The sequence below is a fragment of the Electrophorus electricus genome, chromosome 25 (assembly GCF_013358815.1).
Source record: "Electrophorus electricus isolate fEleEle1 chromosome 25, fEleEle1.pri, whole genome shotgun sequence".
Taxonomy (NCBI): domain Eukaryota; kingdom Metazoa; phylum Chordata; class Actinopteri; order Gymnotiformes; family Gymnotidae; genus Electrophorus; species Electrophorus electricus.
In genome coordinates this window covers 7,721,148-7,745,309 of record NC_049559.1, presented here as the reverse complement: position 1 = coordinate 7,745,309, position 24,162 = coordinate 7,721,148, and the positions used below count along the sequence as shown (strand labels likewise).

Genomic DNA, 24,162 nt, shown 5'->3' with positions numbered 1-24,162 from the left:
TTCTTTTTCCTTCTTGGCTAAATTCACTGCAATGTTTTTTTTTTCCCCAAGAACAATATTTCACAAGGAGTGCAGCCATTCAAGTTTAGATAATGACTAAACAATACCTTTCTTCAAATAAACCATGGCCATGCCTGAGAGACTTCTGCCAGTAGTTGTGTATCTCATCAGTAACAATCAGATTTTGCTGAAGGAGAGCTGAGTGCCAAGTGGAAAGTCTTTACAAATAATATTCACAACAGTAACAAGGAAGTCTCTTTCATGCTTTCATTTTCTGTGTGTATAGTTGTGCATGTGTTCATGCCTAATAGTATCCTCGAGTTTAAAAAGATGCGATTTGATACTTATAGAAGGTACAAATATGGAAACTTTGTTGTTAAGGACTGGAAGTACTAAGAGATGGGATGTTTTCAATCTCTGTTCAGTTGTTTCTCCTTGAAATCTGATAAAAGACTCTGCAAAAGGTTGCCCACTTGTTTAAACTACAAAAGGACATCTCCATTAGGCTGTTAATAGTTCATTCTGATTTCCTTAACTACTGTGTGAATGTGAATTCCTGTGCTCCTTTGGCAGAACAGTAGCACAGGTATCAGTATTCAGTTAATCTGTTTTAATAACTACTGAAGCACAAATTTCCTGCAACTTACTGGTGCTTATAAAACGTGCATACTCCATTTCAGCTATGAAGGGAGCAGCGAGAATTGTTCAAAGACCAAAGCAAAATGACTGTAGCAAAACTGACTTTATAGCCTTTACACTGTACTCCATGTATTGTACTGTATGTAATTCTTGGTTTCAGACTGGGTGTGGCTTTCACTGTATGCTTTTCTTGTGAGTACTAGTGTGTGCCTGCCTAAATTATATAAAACACAAGATTCTCAGCAGGATATTGCCACAGCTCCTGTGTGTGTGTGTGTGTGTGTGTGTGTGTGTGTGTGCGTGCATTTTTTGTATTTCTATGTGTGAACTTCCTTTCACATCTCATAAATATGCCACCCTTCCCTCTTTATCAGTTGACCATAAACCTTACCGCTAACACCCTGTTTTCCTGTGGGCATAACTACATTATTACTGTCATTTCCTATGACCACTACCATTGGAGCATATAGTAATGAAGTAGCTCAGTCTGCGTTGTGGGTTCAGCTCTATGTTCTCTCTAAGGGGTTCCAGTGGGCCATGGTTCTGTTGATCCTATTGTCACCTCATGTGGTCTGGCGTATAACGGATGTCTGGCTGGACGCTTAGGGTCAGGGTTTGCTGTAAAGCAGTCATCGCAGCCCATCCAATCACTTTTGCTCAGCGGGGCAGTAAGGACTCAGACTGAGGCCGGATACCAAGACAAGAGCAGTTCACTTTGCCCCCTTGGCAGTGAGGAGAGGCCGACTGAGCTACTGGGCTGCACTGGAGCTGCCCTCACACCCAGGTTCCCACTGACCTCAGTTCACCTCACCACCTCGGGGCTTTCATTCAGGTCTCAGCACCTTCCATTGTCAGTTTAGTAGGCACTCGTGAGTTTTGTCCTTTGTGGGTGTTCAACAGTGAGATGGGTCAGAAAGTTATGTACTATAGCTGGTGTGTTAAAGCCTTAGTACATGTAGATCAATATGTTGTGACAGTCTTATATGTAGGACTGATATTATGTCATATAGTTGCAAATGAGAGAGTGTAGTAAAAATGCAAATTTGGGATTTAACAATTTATTTTAATGTATTAATGTATTTACAATATATAAATATGATGTTTAGTCACTTTTTACTATTCAGAAGCTCTGGTCATAACTTTAATGTTCATGTTGTCCTGATGAAGAACTACGAGGCAACCATTGGAGATTGGAGCTTCTTGGGAAACATTTTAGAGGAGGTGAAAGAACATTCAACTGAGATTGGCTGTGTTTGACCCACATTGCCCTTCATCTTTCATATTTTGATTCTGATTCTGGGCACAGCTCATTTGACAGGGACAAGCAGTCTGATTACATGTGTAACATGAAACAGCTCAGCTGTGAGAATGTGTGCCATGATGAGGCCTTCTCCATCTCGCACGTCTGTCTGTGGGTGCTACAGATCATCTTTGTCTCCACGCCTTCGCTGGTTTACATCAGCCACGCTGTCCATCGCATCCACATGGAGGAGAAGCGCAAAGAGCACTGGGAAGCGGAGCTTAGCTGTGGGCAGGAAATGAACAGGACACGGAACCTTGGGGCAGAGGAGATCATCAAAAGGTTTCACCTTGAGGGTACTCTGCTCAGAACCTACTACATCATCTGCAAGGCGGTGTTCGAGGCAAGCTTTGTGCTGGGACACTACATTCTGTACGGCCTCCTACCGTTGTACAAGTGCAGCCGCTGGCCCGGTGGATTGTTTCGTATCGCGACCCACAGAGAAGACCCATCTTCATCATCTTCTTGCTGGCAGTGGCCTGCGTCTCACTCTTCCTCAACTTTGTGGAGATCAAGCCCCTCGGCTTGAGGAGGAGGTGCTTTGTGCCTGTCGCGAGGTGCCTGCCATCCCTCCTCACCCCTCCCACTCAGAAGGCCAAAGGCTACAGGTCCCTTGAGGAAGACCTGAAGAAGGAGAAGGTGACACATGTCTACCCACTAACCGAGGCAGGTTCGGAGGGAGGTCAGCCGCTCGCACCCTCTTAGTTGGAGGTGGAGCAGAAGATATTGTAAGAGACATTGGTGCAGGAAGCAGTGATGGCTACAACACCCCCTATGGAGGATGGAGAGGGTTGTGAAGAGATGTTGTCTTCCAGAACTGAGGTCACAACCGATGCTTGAAATACCACAACAGGAAGCGTATAGAGAGGGAGGTCGAGACTCCACTGGAAGATGTGGTGGTAGAGCGATCAGAGGACAGCAGCACGGATCCGACACACAGGACAGAGAATGTGAAAAATGAGCAGAAGCCAAATGAGGGGATCCAGGCCAGTATAGAGACAGTAATGGATGAACCATAGTCGCACTCTTACCACTAAAACTGGAGACAACAGAGATGCAGAAATATATGAGACCTCTGAGCTGCCTTAGCAAGAGAAGCAGCAGAGCCCGATCAGACAATCATTCAGTATAAGTGTAGAAATAGCCAATGAGCTTAACCAAAGGAAAACAAAAAAATTCTAATTACATGCAACTTGTGTATCTCTAAATTTAGTGTAATTGCATGACATTGTGCAATCTTGATCTGTTTTTGTTTGGTTTGTTTTTGTTTTTGTTTCAGTTCATACAAATAGGAAAAGCATACACTCTGTGTGAATATTTAATCAGAAGAAATGTAAACCTACTTGAATTTTATTTCTCTCATTAAATTGTATTCATATTTTTAGTTTTTTTTGTTTTGTTTTGTTTTGGTTTTTTCCATTTCCCTTATGAAGAAAAGAACACAATGGACTTGGCTTTATTGTTTAGTCTTTTTGGCTTGGCTTGTTGAATTCACTAAGCTGAAATGTTTTTCTTTTACTTAGAAACTGTGCTGCCAATATCGCCACAGGCCATACTTTCTGCTTGTGTGAACATAACTGCCATGACGATAAAGATACTGCTCGGTCAGCACGAGGTATTGTTCCTCTGCAGACAATAAACATTCCTCTCTAACCACTGAACAGCTTCTTATTATACATGGTTAAAAGACGATAAATAAATAATACCAGAACACTGCTTCTGTGTCTTAAAAATGTCTAGTTTTTGTTAAGCTAGTGTCTATTTATTTGTGGAAAAAAAAGAAGAAAAAAAAGGTTTTTATCTAGATAACCTTACTTCTGATTCAGAAATAATTGTAAGAAGTGACATCTGTGCCAGTTTTTAATTCAGTTGATAATTATCGTTGCAGTGAGAATGACCTTTCTGTTCTCGTTTTACTGTTAAAGTTCACATGCTCACTCAAGATTATTGCTAATGGGACCAAAAAGTAACCAGCGCTGTATAATGTGGTGTTTTGTTTCATCTGTGACTACAAATAAATATTTTAATATTGGGTTTGCTTTGCTTTAAAAAAACAAATTATGTGCTTAAATATATTTTATATACTTAACAAATGTTATTCACTAAATGACCACTGGTATAGTAAGAAAATATACAGTGAAAACAGTAAAGATTAATATCAGTTGTATCTCATTGTCTTGTAATCGTAGCCTACATAATTTCTTCACGTACGTTGAATCCTAACATTATGTTATATGAGTGACCTCTAGTGGCCATAAAACATTATAGTAACGGTCACAAGCTTTCAAAACTATACGCTCCCTGTAGGAATACTAAGAACAACGGGATTTTTTGTTTGTTTGTTTATTATTCGAAATATTTATATAACATACAGAATCTTACAGAGGATCAATATGTCACTAATGTTAAAGAAATGAGTCCACCTGAGATGTGTTTTATGACGACATCAATTTTTCCTTCACTTTAATGGTATGTAGCTGACACTTTTATTCAAAGCATCTTATAATTATGACGGAGCACAATTTGAGGGTTAAGGGTGTTGCTCAGGGGCCCAACAGTGGCAACTTGACAGTGGTGGTGCTTGAACCAGCAACCTTCTGATTACAAGTCAAGTCAAGTACCTTAACCACAGCACTATAATGACAGCAGGTCACAAAGTTCTGAGCTGTAAATGGACTGCTCAACTATAAGGGCATTTTTTTAATGGTAAATTATGCATCAAATCAAACAACACTACACTTCAGTCTATCCACTGAATTGGTATAAGTACATATCTGTATATAAGTACATAAAATTATTATAAGCAATGCTCAGGTCCAGTTCTAGTAATCTGCCATCTGCCGATTTTAGTACTAACCCCAATTTCACACCTAATCCAGCTCCACATACACCATGCATTCAATGGTACAAAAAGAAGGTGAATGGGAATATGACATGTAACTGAACAAATTTGGTTGTATAAGGCATTTGCACAGAGGATTCGTTGCCTTAATAAACATTCAATTAAGTTTACACAGTGATGATAAAACCACATCAAAGCCAGACTTACAAAATCTTTAGTGGTTTGTCTGCCTCCACTGTACCAAACACAGGGTAGATTTTCCCTGACTTATTTATAGAAGGAGTCATAGAAGGAGACCCAGGCTTCATCTAGAGCCAGACAGACCCCTATCCTTAGCCTGATTAAATTTGGTGATTGGATCGGTCATAACAATCAGAGAGCCCATCTGCAGACGCAGAGTCCGGTACCCTGTTGTTGGGTTCATATTAACAAATCCATGTCGTGGGGCTGACTCCTTCACTATACCTATTCTCCAATCACATTTCTCCTTCACATCCACCTCCCAGTAATGCCTGCCTGTAAGGTAGCCCTCTCTAGCATGGGCACATGGCCGGCTATCATAGTGCAGATATTTCCTGTTGGGTACATTATATAGATCGCTCTCTTTATGGGCCTTCATTCTGAGTCTGCGTCCATCCTGAGACAACATGAGAGTTGGACTGGCTGTGTTTGGATCCAGAGTAACATCAGCTTGAATAAATATAAGTGCACAAGTATTGTGATGAACACAGAGTAACAACAGAGTGCAATGGAGTAAGTGTTGAGTCTCAGATAGAGATGCCATTAATTCAGAATAAAAATGGAAAGCTGAGGGTTAAAATAGGTTATACCCACAAAAGGACTCATTTGGATTCTAATGAAATTCCAGCATTCTCATTTAGTTACTGGTTAGGTGCACTGCATGTTTAAACATCTGAATACAATACCTGATAGCTTTGTGATCCATTTCAATACTGAGAAAAACAAAATACATTAAGAGTTCCAATATCATCATAATAAAACAACATAAAAATGTAATCTAATCAAAGAGCTCAAACTAACCTGAAGTAGGGATTTGCAAACCACCTAGAAAGAAAGCAAAACTGTTTTTCACAAAAGTGCCCCAAAACACACTGAAGCATTCTTATAAACTCCACGCACATTTCATATTATTGTGAGACATACTTCAGCAATCCAGAGCTTAATATCACACTGCACATAAATGGGGAAAAACGTCCAGTGAGGTGATCTCACCTGCTTTTGAAAGCTTCGGTGCCCTGTTGAACCAATGGAGGGATAAAGAAAGATCATACATGTCCACACACATAACTTCTACATGTAGGACCGCGTGTCATCTAACTGCTCATAATGAACACTTAAGCGGCTTTGGTAGCCACACAGTCAACTAGTAAGTATAAATGCCGCAGTCCCTACCTCAGCTCTGCACACACCCTCTCATTCATCGTCACCATATTACTGACACCAAGCCACACCTCTCTCACGCGGTCCCCCATTTACCTGCATATGCACTGTGCCAACCCAACCCCCCTTCCCCCAGAATCCGAGTCTGAATTTTTCCCTTCATTTTTGCTTTGCTTTACATTACTGGTCTGGATTCCTGGTTTCAGATTTCTCTTCTGGTTTGCCCTCTGAGCGTTTGTATGCTGGAACCATGAGTGGTGCTGATACTGGATTAAGCCAAGATGTTTAAGAGAGCTATGAGAAATACTGGTCCAATACCAAGTTGTCTAATGATGTTCCTGGTTTTCTTTGTTATGAGTGTCTGGGGTGTGTGCCATTTTACTTTGTATTTCTCCTTTTTATACTTTGTTAGGGAAGTTGCAATTGTAATTTTCTTACGTTTTTTTAAAAAAACATTTTATTTAGGGAATTAAATTGTCAGAGGGTGGTTAGTTTGTTTTTGTTTGCTTGAGTCCACCCTGATGTGATAGTCCTGATTTGTTGATTTAATTATGATTGTTTTCATAATTTTGATAAAATTTGAATTTCAGTTTGTGTTTTCAGCTTCAGTGTGTGTTGTGTCCTTTTTTGGTCCTAAACCAAGCCATCATATTAAGGCCATAACAATGATCATCTGACTTCCGTCTTGACTTTAAGTGTAATTTTACCTGACCTTTTAATAAAGGTTTGCAATTGTATTGGGTCTACTGTGCATTCATGACAATAAAATGATTAAAGAGGAAAAGGGTATTTTGGCTATAAAATAATAATAATATTTAATATTTAATATTTAATAATACTTTCCAAAGCATTGTTGATATTTTCAACAAAGTCTACTGCATACTATATGCAAGGATGATGATACAGTACAGTCAAAACATCATACACTCTTTTATTGCCGGTGTCATTAAGGATCATATGCTGTAAACCTTCATATATTTGATATTTTTTAAAGTGACTTACAATAATACTCTTCCAATGTTTTATCAAATATCAGTAAAAAACTAAATTACTTAATAAACAAATATCACTTAATAAATATGCTTAGTGCATCCTCTTTGGACCCATACAGATCTTTTCTTTAGTCACATGTGACTGCGTGTACGTCTGATTTGTTTTCCTGCAGTGTGTTTTGTATGACGAGGTCCATGACTGGGAGTGCATTGGCCAGCTGCCCCGTCTTCCACTGCATACACACTGTAACACGGCCCTGCGCTCACCGCTGATACAAAAAGAGTCCTGGCGAAAGAGGAACAACCATTAGACATTTAACATGTAATACAAACACCCAACGCCTGCAACTGAGGTAAAAAAAAAAAAGGATAATTTGCTGTTTTTTCCTCCTGTTTCATCCTTTATGCACTTCTCTATTTTCATGGTTTTTTCCCCCCCAAGTTGATTTGTTGAGGGAGATTATAGGTCACACTTTGTTAACAGTACCAAAGCGAAGTCTGCAGATGTTTATGAGGTTGAAACACTTAGCCAGCGGAATGTCGAAACAGCGGGAGCAAAAATACCATGGCATGCTTTGAGCAAGAAACTCTCTTGTTCTATATAACATATATTTTATATTGGAAACACCAAACAGTAGTCTTCAAACAACTGATCAGATGCATCAAGTGTTTGTTTGCTCGGAGAGAATGAAAAACTGTTTATATTAGGCCCTTTCACAGGGCCTAGTTTTAAATTTTTTAGATGCTGAAAACTTTTTCTACATGTAAATCATATACAATAAAAATGTATATTTTAAAATATGAAATGCTATTTATATTAAGGAGATATTATAAATTTAGAGTGAAATGTCTGTTTTAGTTCTATACCACATATTTCAGGTTTCAGTATTATATAATAAATAAGAAAGTGTGATTTTCTGTTATAACCCTATACATTTTACAGACCATTTGCATATAGAATGTTAGCACCTCTGTTCTTCACTTTAAAACAAAGCAATGTGTGATTTCAGGTCATATTGGTCAGATATCATATTGCTTTTCTGTTGTGTTCCACTATCCAATCTGGATCTACAGTAGTTTGTATGCATTTTCTGTCTATACCATCAGATCATAGTTCTCCAACCTTTGGCATGGTTTAAGTTGGCTTGTCCTCTCACTGAAGTTCCTGTTTGCCTCTTTTATTCTCAGCCGCCTGTCTGATTTCTGGGAGGTTTGTTCATCAGTCTTGCTCTCTGGCGATGTCTGTGGAATGACAAAATGTATAGTTTACTGTCTTGACACAGTGATTAATGCGACAGTAGAGTGGTTGCACATATTCAAGTATATGATGTATTGCTTTTGTCTCAACTGTACCTGCATGGTTTCTTGTTTTTTTTTTTATTCTGTGGGTTTCTCTTTTCCTGTAATAACCTTAGCTCAGCCCACTCCGGGACTATAGCTTGGCCTTCCTCTTCATCAATTTTACCATTACTTACTCCAGACACAGAGGTCACATCTCTAACTTGAGGGTGTAAATGTTTTATTTGAGGTCATACTGTTACTTTTCAAAATGAAAGTAATAGGACACCTGGAAAAAAAAAATAAAAAATCAATGCCAAGTGCACTCGTCACAGTATGAAATTGCATGAACCACTCTGTCCAGCTAAGCTGGCAGGTTTTTGAGGATACTCTTGGAATCCTCCATGGAGAACATGGCTTGTTGTGGGTCATTTTTAGGTCCCTTTAGAGGAAAAAATATTATATTATCTCTTTTAAAAATACAGGCTTTCTTGGCCTAAGCTGTAACCACATTGTGTGGGTTCATCAAAGAGCAGCAGCCTACGGGAGACGATGCAGCTGGAGAAGTGCAAACATAATGACACTTTTTATGAACTGTGAACAATTGAACACAGTTGCAATTTTTCCAAAATAAACTCAACGTTATATTCAACTATCTTAAAATCTTTTGAAGAATTTGATTAGTCAGCTAGAACAGAAACGACATTTTAAACTTTGGTTGTAAACAGACATTACGACTGCAGTGACTGCTTAATGCTGCTAATGAAGCAACAACTAGCCAAATACAAAAGGAATTGCCTTAAAGACCCATATGAAGGGAACATATGGAGCATTACAAATATTTTATGATATTAAACTAGATTAGCAAATTCCACTTTCTGCAAATTTCAACCTAGGTAACATGAAACCATTTCCACAATTTATGCAACAGTACAATGTCTAAATAGTCTGTTTACATGTTCTCTGGACAACACAGTTTAATTTTTTCATTCATTAAACTAACAAAGCTGCTATGTATAAAGAAATGTGCTTTTTTTGTTAGCTCTCTTTGGACTTAATGTGAATGAATGTCCAGTAGGTACGTCCGAATACTGGTAGGAGACACGGAATCAAAACTAAAGTAGGACATTTATAACAGGAATTACCCATGTGGGATGGGAATCCTTTTTTGAGTGTGGAGAGTAAAGCTTATGAAAGTTCCACAACACAAGGATAACCTATTTTGTACCTGAAGGACATATTTGTGTGAAACAGGCATTTCCAAGGCTTTGGAATGATATTTATATAATACACAGTGTGTGGCCAAAAGAGCAAAAAATATAAACTATGAATTTAAAAAATGGTTTAGGTTCCCTGGGTGTTTAAACATTTATTTTCTTCCTTGTTATCTTATTACCTTCGCAAAGCTCAGATTTGGTTTGTGGGATGTCTCTAAGCTGCAGACTCTTTTACTTTTCCTATTTCTGTGTGGATCTGCCAGACTTCCATGACTCCCCTAAACCCTCATGTAGGGATCCTCTGTTGAAATGAAAGATAGATTAGTCAGATTAGATTAGTCACCATTTAACTTTAGCTTTAAAACCTTACTTTATTTTTCCTGTTGGTGAATTACTGGATAATCTTTTCCCATTTGTGAATTATTGGGAAATGGAGCATAAATACCAAGATAAAAACATAAAATATGGCCTAAAAAGTTAATACACTGTACATAAAAGTTACTATTTTACTGAAATGCACCTTTTTAAAGCAGTTCTCAAATTAAGATACAATTCATTCTAAAGCAATTAATCAAAATGGCAAAGTTTTCATTTAAAGATAACACTTTATTGATCCTGAGGGAAACTACAGTGTCACAGTAGCATACATATTACACAAGAAGAGGGATCAATAAGATGGGGGTGGGAGGGGTTATCACCAAGAACAACTGATCACAGTAACAATGAGTAAGTAACAGAGCACCACGTACATCAGTGTGTGTTAATATACTGTAAACATAGATCTGTGTAGGGTTGCTAAGCGCAGTTCAGAGTCCAGGAGATAAGTGGAGTCCCTGCGGAAAGGAGACTTGTATAGTCTTATTGCAGTGGGAAGGGAAGATCTCACATGTCATTCTTTAGTACAGTGCAGCTGTATCAGTCTGCCACTGAATGTGCTTCTCTGTTTTTCGACCATTATACGCAGGGGATGTGATGCGTTGTTTACTGTACAATGGTGAGAATTTTATTGAGGGCGAGTTGCTCTGCCACAAGCTCCAGAGTGGCCAGCTTGACTCATACAACAAAGCCAGCCTTCTTTTTGTTGAGTTTGTTCAGAGGTCTCTTGTTGCCCTGGCACACAACAGCATAGAATATGACTCTTGCAACAACAGACTGGTAAAATATCCATAAGAGTTTTGTGCACACCCCAAAGGACCTCAGTCTCCTCACAAAGTACAGGTGGTTCTGTCTTTCCTGAACACTGCACAGGTGAGACAACTGCATTACAGCTGTCTATGTGAATGCCGAGGTATTTGTAAATACCAACCACCTCCACATCCATTCCGTCAATGGTAGCTGGTGATAAAGGAGGTTTGGACTTCCTAAAGTCCACAGCCATCTCCTTCGTCTTCCCAGTGATGATTTGCAGCTGGTTCAGTTTACACCAGTCTACAAAGTCCATCATTTACTTGTATTGTATCACCTGTCCGTTCCATAATGGCCATTTTAGCTGAGGCTTTCTTCAAATGGCATGAGTTGGAGTTGTACCTAAAATCTGAGGTGTACAGACTGAACATGAACGGTGCTAATTCAGTGCCCTGAGGAGCTCCAGTGCTGCACATGGCCCTGTCCAAAACACAGCCTCACAAACTGTGTAAGACAAGTGAAGTCCATGAACCACGAGATGATGGGTTCATGCACTCGCATAAGATGAAGCTTCTCCCCAAGTAACACAGATTGTATGGTGCTGAATACACTGGAGAATTCAAAAAACATGCTCCTTGCAGCACTGTCTGTTGTGCCTAGGCGTGAGCACACGGTGTACAGCAAGCAGATCCACTCTACTGCCATCCTGATACGCGAACTGGAGAGAATCTAGTGCAGGTCTGACCAGCATCAGTCTTTCCAGTGTCCATCAGGTGGGATGTCAGAGCAAAAGGCCAACAGTCCTTTAGTGCCACTGGTTGATTCTTCTTTGGGACAGGAACCACGCAAGATATTTGTCACCTGCCTGGGAACTTTTCTAGGCTGCAGCTATGCAGCACACACTCTCAGAGCTTTTGGCTCAGTGCCATCCGGTCATGTGGTTTTGCCCCATTTGAGTTCCTTTCTCGCCTGATCGGCAGTTAATGTTGGCAATGCTGGTCCAGAGTGAGGTGGGAATGTTCAGACAGGAGGAGCGTGAACGTTGGTGGCTGTTGAGTAGAGGCTTTAAGCTGCGAAGACATTGTCAGCAGAGATGATGATGGGGGTAATAGGAGAGTGATTGTCAAACTGTATATATATATAAACTTCATTCGCCCATGTACAGTTGCCTTCAGCTGATATTCCGTGGCTGCGCTGGTTGAGGCGTGTGATTTCTTTCAGGCCTCCCCCGACATCACGTATATTCTTCTGCTCCAGTTTATCTCCAACTTCAATTTGTAGTCAAAGTTTGCTTAGGAGCCTATTAAATCAGCGGTCTTATCACCAACAAAAACTCAAACTGTGTAACGCCGAGCGATATGGAGGCGGACGCATGGGCGGAGAGGAGCGAGATTTATTCAGGGCAAATCCAAAATCAGAGTCATCTAGATAGTCCAGGGTCATAGAGCCGTCACGGAGAGCACGGGGAAACGTGACTAAACAAAACAAACACACGAAGGCCCACGGGAAAGCAGGTTATAACTAAGGAAAGGAAACAAGAAGGCTAAGATACACACAAAGAAACAACCATAATGAAACACATTCACAAATAGGAACAGCTAAGACCAAGGCACACAACAGGGTTTAAATACATGAACTTCACAAAACTACAAACGAGGGACAGGTGTAAGCAATGAAACAAGGTGAGGACAAAAAGAAACTATGGAATGGAACTAACACGACAGGGAAAACACGGAACACGGCAGATGGAAGGGACTGCTCGTGACAAACTGAAAGTATTCTATCTGAAGTACTGAAAATACTTCCGTTTACTGTTTTAATACCACTATGCAGAAATATAATTTCCATAATTACAGACAATAATATGAATGCCTTTTTCATTAGAAATTGTATTTGCTTGAAAAAAGCCGCAAGAAATACATCCTTATGACGTTTTATTTTCACACTTACCTGTTGCTGAAGAGTTCATTTTGGACCAACAATAAAAGTGAATTTCCCACGCAGAAGAAGTAAACTCTTAGAGCTGTTGAAGCATATCCTTTTGACAGCTAGAAGCAAAAGGAACAACGAAAGGAAAACTTGCTTTAATATTCATGGAAGGAGTGGCTTACACTCACTGTAAGGTGTGGGAGTGCATTACCGTACTCTCATAGATTTTTTTTTTCTTTAGTTGTACCTAATTTGTGTTTAGTCCTTCAACTGGAAACCATAAAAATTACCAAATCTCATGAGCTATGCACTGATGCTGCGTTATTAATATTGATGGACCAGAGCGTTTAACTCTGAAAGTGAAATGTAATATAATTTATTGTCCATCTAATTTATAAATGGCTGAATTAAAACACATAAGAGCATTTAAAAGGGAAATATATTTTGCTCCAGAAATTTTTAAACTGTTTATAATCATGAAATCCCTTGCCAGTAAATGACATGACATATGCTACCTCCATGCCTGAAACATTTTGGAGGTTTCTTCCATCCAGTCTCTCATCACTATGGGTCTGATCTGTGGAGAGGGCGGTTAATCAGGTCAGACAAGTTTGTTCGTTCTTTACCAGCTATAGCTACTATTTCTGTAATCTGTCACAGATAACCTAGCACTGTTTCAAGACAGACATACACGCAAAAGCATACTGGTATATTCATGCAGGTTGTGACTGAATGGATTTCAGAAGTATGACTCTGGTATCAGTATAAAAACCTCAGACTTTGACGTATCTTACTCCATGGAAACATGGAAGAAACGCATGACGCACATACGCCATAAAATTAAAGCACTTGCCTCAGAGGAAAATACATAGTAGAGAATTTAAGATTTTTATGTATGTGTTTGTGAATGTATCACGTAACACATGTATGGTGTTATGCCTTCCTATTTCATATGTTACACAGTTTATTTTCTTTTAATCACATATTTTATGTTCTTGGTAGGTATAAAATGTTATCAATTGTAAATGCTTTGTTATTATGTCATTTCTATAACGTAATAATATTTATTAAGAAAATCAAATTGAGTCGTTTGACATAGTTGAAAGCGGTATCGCGTTGGTCTGCACCGATTAGTAATCTGAGCATGATTACAGTTCGACGGTGCGAGTAAAGACCGTTCACCGCCTCATCTCCGTAACGCTGAGATTGAATTCAGAAATGATAGCAGCGCCAGGGATCGTGAGTGTAGTATCAGTCATCATCCTCGCACACAACTTCTTATAATCGTTACTGGAATAAAATGCTATTTTTTGTCACAAAAATTCTCTATTTGGGGTTATGTTGGTGCTTTTCCATCCAGTGGTGAAGGTCCATTATGATCTGCTATAATAGTTAATAACAACGTTTTCTAGCCTGCCACTTCAGCTTGTTTTCAGCACGCAACTGGTGTAGTGTTATGAATAGGCTTCTGCTTAGTAATACGTGTAAGAAAAGTGTGCGGTTACATTAAGGAATAACAAGTGGGATAAATTACAAGTGGGATAAGTGGGGAAAGGGCCATCGCACTCGCTGGATGGGCGAAAACGTTTTTAATAATGAACTGGAGGTCCAATTATCCAGACGCACGTATTCTAGTTTTGTGTAGTGATCAGTTATCTAAAGTGATGTCAAATATTTAATTTCATTTAATGTACTAGTATTAGTCCTTCAAGTCATATGTGAAGGCAGTGCACTGGCATTGGTTAATTTAGGAACTGCTCGCTTCATTAGGTTTCAAGAAGGTTCAGTGATTCATTTCAGGATTTGCTGTTAAAAGTACACTATATAACGTATGCATTTTATCCATGGAGCAATAAATAGTTTTTCAATGATTATTCTTAACATTGTGAAACAGCTATTATACAGACAGAGATTCTGTTTTAAAGTTGGTCTCCACAATGTGGGGTGTCTGTGCTCTGTGGAAAATAAACTGGTTTATTTGACAACAACAAGTAATTCGCTTCTTCTCAAGTGAGCTGCACTTTATAGATAAAAGTAAAAATAATAAATCACCCTCATGCATATTGCTTGCTACGTTTTGTTGGTAAAACTAACTTATTGTTCCTTTAAGAGAAGTGGACACGGTCAGAACGGCGATGTTGGTTGTCTTGTGTCTTATCCGAATGAACCATGTCTCATTTTCAAATACATTAAACTAAAGAAACACACAACGAAATCGCGTTTACATGCCATGACTTCGTGTTGAAAACTCAAAATCGAAAATAATAATTCGACCTACAGGGGGCTTCTCTTACTTTTATTCCCGTCTGTTTCTCCGGAAGAAAACCTTCGTCTCACCCGTACACTTCCTTTTTCCGTCAGCGGAGTTTAGGTATGAGCGTTGCCTTTCGTTCTCTCCACTGCATCGAAATTAAATCTATGTTTAATTTTCACCATCCACTATCAAAACGAAATGACAAACACACACACAAAGCTCGCGTCAGTTTTTAGATTGCTTTGTAGTTGGGTGGTGGTGAATTTATATGCGAAATTCGTCTTTAAAGTTTGTGTTGTCAAGGCCCAGCGGTGGTAACTAAAGGCATATGTGCACGCCGGCGCTGTCATGAATAATACTGCACACTGGATCATTTGGCTTTAGGGGTTTTACGTCAAGATTTGAATCTGTTTATAATTTGTCGGATATTGAAGTTGGATCCTTTGGCTAGTTCATTAGCTGTTTGTGGCTATTTAGCTTGTACCCGGCGTGTCGAATCAATCTAACGTTTATTTTTCTGTCCTGGACAGCTGAAGTTGTTGAGCAAGTGCACAGGTTAAGTTTTCATTTAGTTTTATATTCAGCGCCACACCTCAGACGTTGAGAACGATGAAGTGTGTACGTTGTGTACGAATGTTTTCCAGCGAGGCGGTGTGAAGTAATGGTCGTTTTTGCCCCACTCCAGGACGCAGGATGGGCCGTGTGATCAGGGCACAGAGAAAGGGAGCGGGCTCTGTCTTTAAAGCCCACGTCAAGCACAGGAAAGGTGCTGCTAAACTCCGGCACATTGACTTCGCCGAACGCCATGGCTACATAAAGGGAATTGTGAAGGTAAAATTTGCCTGTGACCAAAAAGTCCAGACGGTGAGGGTGTTTGGTGGTGACAAGCGTAAGCGGAATCCTAATGCTGTCGTTTCTTGTCCAGGACATCATTCACGACCCGGGCCGTGGCGCTCCCCTGGCTAAGGTGGTGTTCCGTGACCCATACAGGTTCAAGAAAAGGACTGAGCTGTTTATTGCCGCTGAGGGCATCCACACTGGGCAGTTCATCTTCTGTGGCAAGAAAGGTAAAACTAGCTTCCTTGTTTGCAGCTTGGCTTGTGTGCTTTTGCATCATGAACTGCAACACATTGTTACTAATCAGTCAGTGACCCATCAGTGTTGTAAGCACTCTCTGATGGTGGTTGGGAGCACAGATGTTGCCATTTTCCTTCTGAACGACCTGCAGCCCAGCTGAACATTGGCAATGTGTTGCCTGTTGGTGGCATGCCTGAGGGTGCCATCATCTGCTGCGTGGAGGAGAAGCCTGGTGACAGGGGAAAGCTGGCTCGTGCGTCCGGAAACTACGCCACTGTCATCTCCCACAACCCAGAGACAAAGAAGTCCAGAGTGAAGCTTCCTTCTGGAGCCAAGAAGGTCATCTCTTCATCTAACAGAGCTGTTGTTGGTATGCACTTTGATATTTATGGTTATGAATGAATGCTGGCTGTTTCATAGACATTCTCTGTTTTATTAATTTGCCAAATAAGAGAAATCACCAAAGTATGTTTGTGTCGGAAAAACAATATTTTCTTTGGAAGATTTGGATGTTACATGGTCAGGTTGGTAAAATAACTTATGGTTCGGGACCTAGTGAATGACAGGGTTAAGTGGTATCGTTATTATTGGTGAACTTTATTGCTTGCTGTAGTTAAGTAGCATAACTACTCTGAAATACTGGTTGAGGTGCCACTACTTTGCCAAGTTATTGGGATGTCCCCTGGTGATCACCATGCAGAGCTTATTTCTGATTGCTATTCTAATGAGAACCATTACATACATTATTGCTCCATTCTTAGGAAGAAATAATGTTCTTAAAAGTAAATGGTAAATCCCTGAACTAACCACTCTGCTTAGGTTATTTAAGGCATTTGAAGATTAATTGAATCAGGTGTATCTACATGAAACAAAGCTGAACAGCTTGCAGTCCTGTAGGCCTCAAGGTTCACAACCAGGAGTGGGATTATTGGGTCCTGAAGTGGCACAGAAGGCGGGGAAATTAAGTTTTTCATGGTGGCCTGAAAGTGTGTCAAGAGTTCAACGTGTGTTTTACTTGTTTGCTCCAAAGGAATCGTTGCTGGTGGTGGTCGTATTGACAAGCCTATCCTGAAGGCAGGACGTGCCTACCACAAGTACAAGGTCAAGAGGAACTGCTGGCCTCGTGTCCGTGGTGTGGCCATGAATGTGAGTAGTGGAGATGTTTCTTGTCCTCCTCCCATATGGACATTTGTGATACCTGACAAAGAAATAGTTAGGTATGTGATGCTAGAATTAATTATGCATATTTTCCATGTATTGCAGTGAGAGCATATGTGAATGTCAGTGTGATGTAGGGCTGTATGATTTGTGTATCAGGTGTACAGAGCCATTTACACTTTCTTTACTGTTAAATGAATCGTAGATCAGCCATATGTGATGGATGCAGATGAATGCTTAAGTGGTTTTTAAAAGCTGATTTCTTTAACTGTGCTCTGAACTGCCTCATTTCCTTCTCCAGCCTGTTGAGCATCCGTTCGGTGGTGGTAACCATCAGCACATTGGCAAACCCTCAACCATTAGGAGAGATGCGCCCGCTGGGCGCAAGGTTGGTCTCATCGCTGCCCGTCGTACTGGCAGACTGCGTGGAACAAAGACCGTCCAGGAGAAAGAAAACTAAATGCATCTTCATAATAAAATATTTCCCAATAAAGGTGTTTTAAGTCTTGTTTTCTCTCAAGTAGGATATTGAGCCCTTGGCTATAAAAGCTTTAGAGGTAGAATCGGACCAGGGCACTTTGGACTGTTTAATCTAGTAGGGCTGTCTGTTCAGATACTTTTGAAATCTAAAACTGGGCAAATGTGATCAAATGAACAAACTAGTTTAAGATCCAGATTAATCCAAAATCTGTTCCAATGGATTTTATGAGAATCTACCACTGACCCTGTATTTTAGTCCAAGGCTTTCAGTAATCCATCACCAGAAAACTCAGCAAGTTATATAAAGGGAAAGTGAAATTCCTACTGCCAGGCCAGAAATCAGAAAATTGGTTTGTCATATATAATGAAACAAGCTTTTAAAAAGTTAAAAACTAGCAGTCATTCACTGCTCCTAATCCTGAGCCATTTTATTAAACCCAAGTGAAATTGGTTGTGGCAAATTGTTTTGAAAAGGTATTTCCTTGGCCTGAGGATGACATTTTTCCTTTTAAAGAACATCAACTAGTTAATTCAGACCCACGAGCTGGTCTGCATCTCCCTCCACACCTGAACCAAGCTATTAAAAACTACATGGTACAGGTTTACTGGGAGCCAGTAAGGTGTGTAGTGGTGGGTTGTCTGAAGCAACTACATTTGGGTTTTAAAGTGTAGACTCAAACCACCAGACACTTTCAAGATTCAGTTTATCTTTATTCTTGAAGGGCGCAATGCTGTCTGTAATATTTCTGTGCACAAAAAACCTCACAAAGTGAAAGTTAACATTGCGACTGTGGCTCCAGAATTCAACGTCACACCATGGCCAAAACAAGTCGGCAAAAAACCCCAAAAACAAACAAACCAAAAAAAAAAAAAAAAAACGGTGAAGAACTCTGTACAGTCAATATCTTTAAAAATAACACAAGGACAAAAATGTTCCTCTTAAATCAAATTCTATTTTTTTCTTTTCAGTGAAATACAACAAAATAAATTCTATAAAATAAAACAGCAAAATATTTAAATATATGGTGGGCAGAATAGTTTCATTTGCAGGAGTATTTGGTATTTTTAGACAAAAAAAATGAACAGAAGCATTCAAGTTACCAATTAAATACAGTATTTACTGATGTTTACCTTTACTCCTAGAGAATATTACTTTACCTAGCTTAAGTTGCCACATGACTAACCAGCAGTTATTTTACGGTACAAGCCTGCTTTTTAAGTCCATTCTGCTCCAATGAAGAGTCCCCAGATGCAGCCTGTGTTCAAGTAGAATAATCAAATGTGAACATTCAGCATCTGTAGTCTGTCGACTTTAGTGGCCAATGGCAATCGTTTTTAGTTTGTCTAATGCAAGGTTCAACCAAGGAAAGACAAACAAGCAAATTGAGTACAGTCCACTAATGCTCCAGGCATCCTGGCATAGCAAATTGTTGCATATACGTTCTCTTTCTAAAATTCCTATAAATCAAAAACTAACTATTTATTCCCACCAAGAACTGAGTGCCAAATGTTAGGTCTGAGGATACGCATGTGCAATCGAGAAGCCACCCATTTCTTACATTGATTCAAGAAACGACAGTGGAGAAATGGAGAAGGGGGGGAAAAAAAAAAAAAAAAAAAAAAAAAAGAAGTGTCATGTCAAAAGAGCTATGGATTAAAGGCTACAGCTGTTATGATCACGGAGCTTTCCCTTTGGCTACACTAGTCCGGTGTGAAGCCATGCTAAAATGTTACAGCACATCAACTAGAGCTTTCGAATGACTGAATTAATACCAGAACAGAAGAAAGGCAATGAAAATTTCCAGAACAAAATGTTGCATAACCATTTTTCACATCAACCTAGCATCACAATCACCCAACCACTCCCTCATGCCTACACCGCAGCCGTCTCTAGCGCCAGAGAGGGGTTAGATTAAGTCAGAGATGGCGTGGATAAAATGATCGAGAGCCATATGACCAAAATGGCATATGGCATGACCGAAAGGCAGACCAATCCTCACAACTGTGGACAGGTGATAAAACTTTTTTTCCCTCCCTCCCTCTCTTTCCTTCTCTCTCCTCTGTGTTTTTGTAGTTTTGAATTAAATTTTTCAGAAATCTGCAAGTGTCCAAACAGCATGTTGTACTGCTGGTTGGAGACAGTCAAAACAACAGAATATGTACACCGCTGTCAAATGAGACAAGTGCTTCAGGCCTGGCTTATTAGAACACCCACCACGGCCCACTGCAGGCAGGTGTTAATACTGCAGGGCAGACAGTGAGTACTCCACTCCAAGATTAGAAGGACATGGGAGCGGAGGTTTCTGGAGACACAGGTTCTGGAGTGACGCTGCATGGTGGGGCCTGGCCTCGCTCTTCGATCGAACAGCTCGACAGAGCGCTCGCGTGGAGGACAGGATGAAAGCGCTGTGCTAGTCTTTCGGCTGGGCGGGAAGCACCTCTTCAGGGGGCTCCCAGTTCTCTTGTGCTCGTGGGCCTGCACGCTGGGGATTGTTCATGTGCTGGGCCGCTGGACCCGTGTATGGTTGACCGTGCGGGAGGTTGTTCTGCTGGAACAGGCAAAGACCATCACAGGATAACTTTACCTGTGGCCACTGCTATAATGTCTATGCACAGGACTGTAAATCACATAGCCTCCATGTTACCTGCTGATATTGGGTCCCTGGAGAGTGGGGGTACAGAGAGGTATCCTCAGGTGGAGAAGAGTCCTGATCATCAGGGGCCTCTTGATCATCTGGCTCCTGAAAGAAGACCAGGCACTCATCAGTCTCATCTCAAGTGAAACTCAGAGGCTTGCACATTTGAGCAGTCAAATAAGAAGACAAAAAACCCAACATATCTTCAAGTCCATTTAACTCATTAATAGCAAATGTTTATGTGGACAACAACAGGATACTGACAAAGCAGAATTTTGATATATTACACCTGAACAGCACTGCTTACATTTGATTTAGTAGTTAGATGAGTGATCTTGGCTTGATTATTAAAATACTATATTCCCAAGAGACAGCCTAGGGCTATTAAAACACTTTACATATAATCAAGTTGACAACAAATAACAAATGGAACTTAATGGAAGACAGACAAATATATAACACAGTAACTCTGCTGGACAATAAAATTGAGAGTAATATTTTAAAACAACAGAAAGTTTCAATCCATATAGAACTTAACAAGCAGGGCCTTCTCTTGCATGCAAAAGGAATCATGTAAGGCATGATTACATCAGGACTTTAGCCTTGCCATGAAAAATGGCTTGCAACATCTCACTGAGAAGCTAGGCTAATGCTTATATCATTTATTCTGAAGCCAATCTGAGTGAGATTTATTCTTTTGATTAGACAGAATACTACTTCCAGAAAAACTTCAACAAAAAAAGTACTCAAAACACTTCACAGATTCAAAAAACAAAACAGAAAAAGTAATCTGTACACTATAGCCAAGGCTTAGAGTTTTCGATCACTTTGTGTATGACACGAACAGTTTGAGTCCAAAAGCACATTGAGATGAGGACAAGAGAGAACAGTTATTCAGAGATTTTCAGGGGGGGGGGGGGTTGTTTTTTTGGGGGGCTGGTTGGTTTGAAGGGGGGAGGGGGGGGGGTGATGGATTTGGCTACATCGTGCCCTGTGAAGACCAAGAAGGTTACGTAGATGGCACCAGAGTGCCTGGGGCATACGAGTCTTACAGTGTGCTGCTGCTCGCCTGCCACTTCCCTTGGCAAAAGCTGCTGTGGCGAGGACGGTTTCCGGCCTGCGTCCTCTTCAGACACCACCTCGTGCTTCGTTAAGTGACACTGGTTTGAAATGGCAATTAATAATGCATACTGTATATTACAGGTGTCAAACGATGCAAGTTTGGATTTATCTATGGTTGGAAATACGCAACAATGTCAACTGGCCATTGATTAAGTTAACCTGAGCAGGTCTAATTTTACTTAACTTAGCAAAATAAAGAGACAAAGCTTTTATACAACAATGGAAAAAAAGAATGAAAATGTGTAAATAGTATGAATTTGTATAAATGCCAACAGTAAAACATTTACATTTTGACTTGGAAAATAAATATCTGAAAATTAAATTGTCGAAAACTCAAAGCCCTATCTATAGTTATATGCACCACTTGTAATTTGCCATCAAAATTTCACTTAATGTTAAAAATCAAACAAAAGGCAAATGTGATTTAAATAAACAGACCCTGTTAGGTCCACAGTTAACATCCAAAAAACGTTTGAATTTTTATATATGTGCTGTTTATCTGCCACATAGCATGCTACCTAAATACTTCAATCCAGATTTGAATTGGTTTGTGTTAATGCGCTAAATCTACAGAAGGGTAATTACTCCTTGAAAATTTTTTTAATATGTACAAGTTAAATTAGAGAGACAAAACACTGCAACTACAAGCTGTTGAAAATAAAACATGGGTTAAACATGTTTCCATTTTCTGAATGTTTGCAAGCTCCTTATTTGCAAACAGTCAATGATAAGTCTGTTGTGTTTACATTTAGTCTACACGCAGCATGCTAGAGACCTGGGGGGGGGGGGGGGGGCATGAGAGCAGTGATGCATTTCCCCTACCTCCTCCGGGCACAGCTCACAGGCCTTGGCCAAGGTCATGCGCGCACTGTGGGAACGCTCAAGGAAGTATCCGTTGGAGGTCTCATTACTCTGGACAGGAGGTGACCAGTTGTTGTAGGTGTACTGGGCATTCCCGGTGTAGGGCCGGCGCTCCAGCTCATCACCGAGCCATTCCACGGCCCACGTCCACTTCCTCTTTAGGTCCCCGTTACTCTATGAGCACAAGCATCAGGTAGACATGGTTATGAGGGTATGATTACAGATACGATCATAAATAAAAACAATAAACCAACTCCCACCATAGGAATGATAGTACATGGAGTCATATGTACCTGTAGAATCTGATAAGCCACTGAACAATTACTGAACAGAGCCACCATGCATTTGATGCACTGGTACGCCCTCTTCTGGTAGTGGTTTTTAGAGCGCTGGATGGTGTCAAATAATCCATCACGGTCATCTGGGATTCCCTTCAGTACATTATGGATCCTGATGGACCATAAAGGAAATGTCAGAGACACTACGTGTCATTCAGGAAGTGGTGTTTTGCAGTCTGCTAGTATGGCAAGCTTGGGCTGACCTGTGCGTCTGCCAGGAGTCCTCAATGAGCAAGATCTGCAGCAGCAGGTCCAGATAAGGCCTGAGCTCATATGTGTAGGAATATGCAACCTTTTTAGAAAAATCAGAAACAATAATTGAAATTCACAATTAAAAAAAAAAAAAGAAAAAAAAAAAAAAAAATAAAAAAAAAAAAAGAGCCATGTCTCTGGAGTACAGTTCCAATGGATGCAGAAAAGGCCCACCAGACTAGCTGAGACTCCCACATCTCTTATCGAACTGCCTACATGGACTATATATAATGCAATAAAGCATGGACTGTTTATTAGCTGGGCCTCCCAAAGAGGATGGCTTCTCTCGAGTCCATTCCAGGGAATTTTCCTTTCCACCATCTCCAGTAGCTCGCTTATTAGGGATCTGGACCCAAACATCTGTAAAGCTTCTTTGTGAAAATGTATGTTGTTTTAAAAAAAAAAAAAAACAAGCCAAAATGGTGTCAAGAAAAAGCCAAACATCAAAAGTGGCAATGTTCCAGAAAAAATTGTGGATCTTATCTGAAGGTAAACGTGATGTCCCATACCTGCCACAGCAGCTCACTGAGCACGGTGGAGGAGAATTGGGGGTTCTCCCAGCAGCAGAAGCGTAGCAGTTTGATGGTCTCCTCAGAGCTGCTGCAGTCCTCGATGATCTTCTTCACGTAGCTGGTGCGCACAAACAGGATCTCAGCCACCAACTGCTGCAGTGGCATGATGGACTGGGTCAGGCTGGGATCGCCGTATGGGTTCGAAAGTGGAGGGTTACCTAAGCGGGATGGAGGACACAAAAGATGCTGATTTAGAATGAGGGATGACCGTGCACTCTTACATTACATGCAGGCCAGGGGGAGTTCGGTCTATGCAGTGAGAATGATCGTTGTCCATATGCCCTCAGCTCCAGGCAGTGCCAACGAGGCAGAAGCGCCTGGAGATGGCTGCTTTGTCAGTCACGTGCCACTGAGCAAGGATGGGACTCATCATGGGGCAATGTGGATTGAAACTGGAAGGCACATTCATGCGATTACAGCCCAAAGCACAGAACGCATGACAAGGTGATGGAGGGAGCGAGCAGAAGAGCCTCACCGTTGATTGAAGACTGCATGCGGGACGCGACATCGCAGCAGCGCACTAACTGAGACACTACCGTATACAACTTCCCCAGCTCAGCATACTGGTACTTAATGGGTGGGCCTGGGCCCTCGTCCAGAGCCACTAGCATGAAGGTGGCTGGCACGCCAAGTTTCAACAGTTGCGTCTTCTCAGCCAAGCCTGCAGTGAAGGATGGAGGACAGAGAGA

At 40.6% G+C, this 24,162-nt stretch overlaps 2 protein-coding genes, 1 long non-coding RNA gene and 1 pseudogene across 13 annotated transcripts in view; 2 read left to right on the top strand and 2 right to left on the bottom strand.

Annotated features, from left to right (window-relative positions):
* Window positions 1-1,800: 1,800 nt before the first annotated feature.
* LOC113567852 lies at window positions 1,801-2,644 on the top strand (annotated as a pseudogene).
* Window positions 2,645-7,124: 4,480 nt separating this feature from the next.
* On the bottom strand, window positions 7,125-12,831 carry LOC113567995. The gene is made up of 5 exons (XR_003409522.2): window positions 12,745-12,831; window positions 9,849-9,970; window positions 8,528-8,741; window positions 8,298-8,416; window positions 7,125-7,460 (listed from the first exon to the last, which is right to left on the bottom strand). It is a non-coding gene; the product is annotated as an uncharacterized LOC113567995 (long non-coding RNA).
* Window positions 12,832-15,507: 2,676 nt separating this feature from the next.
* rpl8 (ribosomal protein L8) lies at window positions 15,508-17,707 on the top strand. The gene is made up of 6 exons (XM_026995501.2): window positions 15,508-15,532; window positions 15,663-15,808; window positions 15,903-16,044; window positions 16,206-16,424; window positions 17,085-17,200; window positions 17,514-17,707. The coding sequence occupies exons 2-6, from the start codon at window positions 15,671-15,673 to the stop codon at window positions 17,670-17,672; spliced, it is 774 nt and encodes a 257-aa protein (XP_026851302.1). The 5' UTR covers window positions 15,508-15,532; window positions 15,663-15,670; the 3' UTR covers window positions 17,673-17,707.
* Window positions 17,708-18,379: 672 nt separating this feature from the next.
* Window positions 18,380-24,162, bottom strand: part of usp9 (ubiquitin specific peptidase 9) — a 28,730-nt gene continuing 22,947 nt past the window's right edge. For 5 of the 11 annotated variants that reach the window (XM_027033169.2, XM_027033178.2, XM_027033194.2 and 2 more), the window contains 8 exons: window positions 23,949-24,134; window positions 23,411-23,631; window positions 22,853-22,941; window positions 22,605-22,761; window positions 22,273-22,485; window positions 21,381-21,488; window positions 20,338-20,433; window positions 18,380-20,241 (listed from right to left, as the gene is read on the bottom strand). In XM_027033169.2, coding sequence (XP_026888970.2) covers window positions 20,104-20,241; window positions 20,338-20,433; window positions 21,381-21,488; window positions 22,273-22,485; window positions 22,605-22,761; window positions 22,853-22,941; window positions 23,411-23,631; window positions 23,949-24,134 — 1,208 coding nt within the window. In that variant the 3' untranslated portion in view covers window positions 18,380-20,103. The remainder of the gene's footprint in view (window positions 20,242-20,337; window positions 20,434-21,380; window positions 21,489-22,272; window positions 22,486-22,604; window positions 22,762-22,852; window positions 22,942-23,410; window positions 23,632-23,948; window positions 24,135-24,162) is intronic. The other 6 variants (XM_027033220.2, XM_027033234.2, XM_027033242.2 and 3 more) reach the window with 3 other exon arrangements.

What these genes read in the sequence shown, in the direction of transcription:
- rpl8 (XM_026995501.2), top strand. Translation starts at nt 15,671, where the DNA reads ATGGGCCGTGTGATCAGGGCACAGAGAAAGGGAGCGGGCTCTGTCTTT. An exon ending in ACATAAAGGGAATTGTGAAG is followed by an intron (nt 15,809 to 15,902) that starts GTAAAATTTGCC and finishes TTTCTTGTCCAG; the next exon opens with GACATCATTCACGACCCGGG. An exon ending in TCCGTGGTGTGGCCATGAAT is followed by an intron (nt 17,201 to 17,513) that starts GTGAGTAGTGGA and finishes TTCCTTCTCCAG; the next exon opens with CCTGTTGAGCATCCGTTCGG.